Source organism: Lycium ferocissimum, unplaced genomic scaffold (genome assembly GCF_029784015.1).
Source record: "Lycium ferocissimum isolate CSIRO_LF1 unplaced genomic scaffold, AGI_CSIRO_Lferr_CH_V1 ctg13426, whole genome shotgun sequence".
Classification (NCBI taxonomy): Eukaryota; Viridiplantae; Streptophyta; class Magnoliopsida; order Solanales; family Solanaceae; genus Lycium; species Lycium ferocissimum.
Genome location: NW_026714873.1, coordinates 10,229 through 17,228, shown reverse-complemented (window position 1 = coordinate 17,228; position 7,000 = coordinate 10,229). Strand labels below are relative to the sequence as shown.

Genomic DNA, 7,000 nt, shown 5'->3' with positions numbered 1-7,000 from the left:
CCTCGACGCCGCGTCGACGACCGAGATAGCGCATCACTCTCTGGGGTGAGCGTACGAGGCGATAGTAAGTTTCTTCAATCGTCGTCTTATTATGTATTACTTTACGAATTTATTCAATTCTTTGCAAATATATGCGGTTACGGATGACTCGATGATACGCCATGAGGCATTCCCCTTAGGGAGTCCCGCGCGACCCCGGGATAAAGGCAGCATATGCGGCACGGATGGTTCATATCTTACCGACAATCGCGTGTGACACGGACACGGGAGTGGCATGTGTCGATGAGACGTGTACGCAGGGCGTTTCCGAGGGTAGTAGGGCTGAAAGAGGTGGGCGGGCTGATAGAGGTGGTCGGGCTGGCAGAGGTGATCTGGCTGGCAGAGGTGGTCGGGCTGGCAGAGGTGGTCGGGCTGGCAGAGGTCTAGTAGATGAGCCTGACGATATAGCCCGTCAGGCTCCGTCGGCTACAGATATCCCGTCGACTTCTTCTTCCAGGCCGTCGACTTCACAGAGACCTGGATATACGCCAGAGATGGTCCCACATTATGATCCTTGGTCATCATTTCCACAGGTGCCAGTTGGTGATCTACATATGGGAGGCGGAGATGAGGACTTGGATATTATTTTCGATGACTACTTTCTTCGTTCTACAGCCGAGCCTACGGCACTATCTGCATCTCCGGCTCCGCGGCCGCCAGAGCCCTCTCACATGCCATCTCGCAGCCCATCGACACACAAGTTTGTTTTTTTACAATAAAATAATGTATTAATTAATTATTTTATTAATCTAAACTAAATTATTTACATGTATTATAGGTTCATTCTTCTGCGCCTGTGGACCCGTCTCCGCCCGTTCAGATTGACCCGTCTCCACCTCTAGCTACAGCTCCGGGTAGCGCTCAGGAGACCGTTGAGGAGCCAGCTAAGGAGCCCTCTGATCAGCCATCTCAGGAGGTCGTCGATACACAGGTTTGTTTTTTTACAAAAAAAATAATTTATTAAATAATTGTTTATATGTTATTTCATGTTTAGTTTATGATAAATCTAAATTAAATTGTTTATATGTTATTTCATAGCTCATTCTTCTCGCTCCCGTGGTCCAGCCTCTCCCGATTGAGTCATCTCCTCGAGGCTACTCAAAGGAGACCGCCGCCTCTCGCAGGAAGCATATTTTCACCTGGCTACAAAGAGAAGAAAGGATGATCATGCCATAAATCATCCTTGTCATTAAGAGAGGAGAGAGGATCCTGATGATAGTGGTATGCTGCTGTGGGGTTGGAGGATCCTTGCGCCTTGAGATCAGATATTTGGTCGTATATTCGTAAAATAAACGTACATTTTACGTTAATATTATATATATATTTTTATTTATTTTTTAATGATATTAGTTATTTTAGTATTTATTGTCGATTAATAATAACTGTGCGATGTCCATAATTAATTAGAACCCTATAACGACGATCTAAATGTATACGTATAACAAGTTTTCAAACTTACTTGAAAGATTTACAACCTCTAAAACGACAATCTAAATGTATATGTATACTTTTGATGTAATGAGACGATATTATTGTACACGAAAAAAATATTAAGCTCTATATAAAATATTTATATTCCTATTTTTGAAATGTCACTAACTTTCGGTCAAAGTATGGAGAAAAGCTTAATTGAGTTTGATTTCCAAAGAATGAAGGTTGGGAGTTTGGGGGAAGGCACTTTCCGTGCATTGAAAGGACGAAAGTGTAAATGTAAATTTGATCCTTTTTACTTACATAATCATAAGTAAAGCCCTATTGTGCCTCCTTTTTTTTTTTTTTTTTTTAATTAACTGGGTTCCAAAATTTATTTTTGGGTTAGAAAAAGGGGTCTTAGGCTCTATAAAACTTCATCTAGAAAATAACTTTTCACATCTGTTGTTAATTCTGATTTAGCAAACTCTACAGGGATTACCTATCATGTTAAAGTTTCAATTTTGTTTTTTAAGGTGAAATATAATTAGTCTTCGATTGAAAGTAGATATATTTCAGGTGTCGATTTTTTAAGGTGAAATGAGTAGGACGCAAGGATTTGTTTGATAAATTGACGATACAAGATAAGGAAGGAAAAGAAGCAGCACGAGTGAAGATATTTCATAGAAATTTCATTCAAATTCTAGTTGATTTGATGTGTCCAAAGCCAGCCAAATTATGGATAGCAATTTTCCTCCTTTCTTATATACTAGCATTAAAGTTTGATTTTGTTTTTTGGTTTGTTGCTATTGTTTACGTTTTTACTTCTCCATTTCTTTGTGCTGTATCGATTTGGTGTTATTTGTTTACTACCTATTTTCAATGTTCTTTTAAAATCAATTTTTCAAAGGTTTTTTTCAAACGCGCTTTTAAAAACGGATTTTTCGGAAAAAGCAGATTGTATTCGCATTAATGTATTTAAAAAAATACTTTGAAGAACAATTAAAGTCAATTAAGTTTTTAAAAAAGGCGAAGATATTTGTTTCTCCAAAAGCTTTTCAAAAAGTATTTTAGGAAAAACTACTTTTTTTAGCCTTTCCGGAATCGTTTACATCTCAAAAGATCTATTTTCTCCCAAAAGTCTCAAACACCTCACTTTTTAAAAATAAAGCGACGCTTTTGTTAAAAAAATAAATACTTTGTTAGTAAAAAATAAACAATAAAATGTACTATAATCAAATTGGTGATTGGAGAACGTTTGTATTGGTGCATCGAGGCCTTCACTAAAACAATAAAATTAGCTATGAAATTTGTTGCTAATCCGTCGCTAAATACGATCAGTGACAAATTTGTTGTTTAGCTACAAAATTTGTCTGTCGCTAATTATTGTCTATTTCGTAGTGTTTATTTCAGTTTTGAGATCATTTGGAGTATATTTAATTTGGATAGTTTGATCGAAATAGGAATTGCAAATTCGAAGAACACTATGTTGAACAACGGCTACACAAATCACGCCCATCTGATAGGATTTGTGATAATTGAACTACATAGCTAGGCTGGATGCAGAGAACACAAAACTTATGCCAATCCTATGAGGTCTGTTGAACAATTGAACAAGCACAAAGTGTGTCAATCTAGTAGAGTCTATGAGTTATCCAACAGGATAGCTATGTTGAACATAACATGAAGTGCTACCAATTTCTCTATGACTTCATGTCATCATGTCGAAATGTATATTTTTTTTTTCTAATTTGTCTATGACTTCATGTTATCGTGTCGAGATGTATATTTTTTTTTTCTCTTTGTAGCTTTCACATCATAAAATCATTATGAGTGAAAAATTGAAATCATGGCATTTTAATAAAGTTTGTGAGCTATTCTATCAATTAATTTATCATGATTTGCATGCCACCATTTCAAAATATATTTTTGTTTTATAGCTTTAAAATCATAAAATAAAAATATCAGGACGATTTGGTAGAGTTTATGAGCTATCTTTGTCATGGCGGGCCCAACTTAAGAATATTTTAATCTGACTCTTTCATTAAGCTTAAAAGGATCATTTCTGCACAAATATAAAAAATGGGATAAAATTTAAATATCAACCCAAAATATCCTATTTGCGCAAATCAGTCCTCTCTGAGCTGGGAACTTGAGAAGAGTGAAACATGAGAGAATTTTTATTTACTTTCACAAAAGAAGAAAACTAAATACTGAGTATGCATAGTAGGCGTTTGGACATGCGATTTGAAACAATTAGATTTACATCAAGCGGACACGATTTCATCCACATTTCAAACCATAATAAATCCCAAATCATTCAAAAAGTGATTTGGGGTTTCAAGCCGTAGTTTCAAATTTTTTAAATATAAAACTTGACCCATAAGTTTATATTTTATAAAAAAAGACCCATAAGTTGGTAGATATTTTTAACAATTACTCTCACCAATCATTTACTAACCTTTATTTATATCTACCATATGGGAGGATTAGATTAAAGAGTAGTTACATTACTATCATATTAAATTTTCTTTTTTATTCAACTAAAGTTTGATCAATTGATGTTGTATTTTTGAAAAAGGCCTTATAGTAGCGTATTAATTTTGTTATGAACTATGGCCTTTTATCTTGGTAAGATTGTATAAGAATTGAAAATATTTTGATATTTTTCACAACTTTTATGGAGTATGTCTATAAAAATATAACTTAAGAATTAAATTACATGTCCAAACGCTCAAAAGCGATTTTGGCAAATCATGATTTCATCTCATGGTTTCAAACCATATCCAAACGGCTCCATAGTAAAATTTCAGCTAAGTGGTGAGATCAATAGTAGTGTTTTAGTTTACATCAAATAGTTTTCATTTTTACCTGCTACATGGACTTTTCACTTTTCTGGGAATAATTCTTTCACTTTATTTTGGAATAAAAACTTCTGCCCACAGTTCAAAATAGAAATGATTTTCAATCAGTTACAACTTGAATTAAAAAAATGACCTAACAAAGGTCTTTTATTTTTTATTTATTAAACTCCTCTATTATTTCTTATCGATCTCTTGTGTAAGAATCATTTAACTAAGTTAACGTTTGTAACGGACCAGAACTAATCTCTACTAATTCAAAGTGGAGATCAGAGACAAACTTTTATTCCAGAATTAGAACAGTATCACTAAACTACTCTAATGTGTAAAGAATCAAGATGTAAAACAGTGAGTTGTGAGGATACCTTTCCCGAAAGGTTGGTGATGAGATTTGTGAATTAATTATCCATTTGTCGTCAATCTAAACAATATCCAATCGAAGAGAACTTTAATATCAAGAAAATGTTAAAATAAGACTGGAAAAGGAGAGTTGCACACCCTTATCTTATCTTAATCACCGCCATAGAACCTAATAAATACAAAAACAAATATGAAAAAGAAATCTAGCAGTAAAAGGGCAAAAGTGAAAGTAGTCTTCACCATAATTATCTTTTCTCCTTTAGTGTCCCATATTAATAATCTACGGATTTATCTTGTATGTATTACTAGTAAATTTGGCGCGCATAAAAGTTATTTTTTTCCAAAAAAAGATTATCCTTCTCTTTTTTTCAATAGTACATCTCATTCCTAAAGATTATTTTCTTTCTATATTGTAAACAATGCAACTTTATTACAAGTGATTTACATGTACACAAATATATTAGCGCTTATTTTCAATACACATTTCAAAAGTTTTCTTTATTTTTAAATGAAAAATTGTTAAAGTGGACAATTTTTGGGAAGGAGTATTAGATTCATTAGATATTTTTATACTATTCAAAATATTTTAAAGATTCTTTTCGATCTTCAAATCCAAATAAAAGAGATTCTAAATTCCAACTCATTTTAACACTTAAAACTGTATATTTGACTTGGTTCCTGGGGTAAGATTTATCCAAAAAAGAAAAAGATTCCTTAAATTAGCACCATCTTATACCTATTCTTTTATGCCAGAGTAGTAATGATTGACGATTAATATTTTTCTCATCCATTTAAATGCGTTCTTTTATAGAGGTATGACATGATAATAAGTATAAAAAAATCATAGAGTAGCCAGAGGAAAAAAAACGGGGGGTGCGGGGGTGGAATAAATGTTTATGACATGTCATTTCTTATGTAAACGCATAAAATAGTAGATTATGCTGAAGGGAAAAAAATAACACTAAAACACAAGGCTTATTTTAATAGAAAATACGTTGTCGCTAAATATGAAATTTTTCGTGGCTAAACATTACAGCCACAATATTTTTTAGAGTAAAGATTAGAATGAAAATGTGTAGCTAAAAGCTAATTTAACTTTACATGATCCGTAGCTAAGAACTTATACTTATTGCTACAAAATATTTTTGTTTGTAGCTGCGACGGTAAAAATATTTTGTCACAAAAAATATACTTATAGCAAGTGATTTTGTTTTTTGCCATGACAAATAAAATTTATAGCTGTCTTCATATTGTAGCCACAGAGTGTTGTATTGTAGCAAACGATTTAATTTGTTTGCCATGCAAACTCAAATTTTATGGTTATTTCTATAGCTTTTTCTAGTAGCAATAGTATTCATATTTAGTTACGAATTGAAAATTCCATAGCTATGAATTAATGTATTTGCCACAAATACTTTTATATGTAGCTAAAAGTTCATACCTTTAGCCATGAAATATATAGCATATAGCTAAAAGTATCTTCGTTGGCTACGGAAAGTGAAAATTTATAGCCATGTTCTTGTTGCGTGGCAATTGTAGAAGTATGTGTTTAGCTGCGAATTCAAAACTCATAGCTACGATTTCATAACGTTTTTTGTCGGGAGGGATAAAATTATAGAAAAAGATTTTTTAATTTGCTATGGAAAAAAAAAGATTTTTTAATTTGCTATGGAAATGAAATCATGTTCTGATTTGCGAGACTATAATATCCATGCGCTACCAATTCAAAAAAATTGTAGCTGCTAATGAACATGTTTAGCACAAATATCGTTAAGCCAGAATAATTTATAAATGTAGCTGAGAATTTATTTTTTACTTGAATTTAATAGACAATTTTAATAGAACATCTTCAACTGTGTAAAAATATAATATTAGAAAAATGACCTAACACAGTTTCAACAATGTCATTCAAAATAATGAAACATCATTTTATTCAGGCATATCAATATGTTTATACAAGAGAAAAATAATAATTATTCATGTCCCCTTCAATTTTGATGCTTTCGTCACTCCTCCACAAGTTGCAATAACAAATAAAAAATTTGATACAATAAAGTATATGTATATAAATTGAAGATCAAATAGATAACATCAAGTAAAAATATAGATAGAAGTAAAAAAAATTAATAAAAAATAAAGAGTACTTGTGGAATTCGCAAATTCGTGTACTTCCATAACTTCTTTGTTCACCTCTTCTGACGGGTTATTCCTAGAACTTTTTCTCTGAGAAAAGTACTCATAAAAATATCACAATCTTTCGGTAAAGATAAGTTTATCAAGCCACAATTATTTATAAAGAAAAATAATTCTGAAATACTTAAGAATTATAA

The 7,000-nt window shown here is 32.3% G+C and overlaps 1 protein-coding gene across 1 annotated transcript; it reads left to right on the top strand.

Moving 5' to 3' along the window:
• Positions 1–224: 224 nt before the first annotated feature.
• Positions 225–1,215, top strand: LOC132042113 (uncharacterized). The gene is made up of 3 exons (XM_059432730.1): positions 225–743; positions 818–970; positions 1,078–1,215. Exons 1-3 carry the CDS (start codon positions 225–227, stop codon positions 1,213–1,215), a joined length of 810 nt encoding a protein of 269 aa, XP_059288713.1.
• Positions 1,216–7,000: the final 5,785 nt, after the last annotated feature.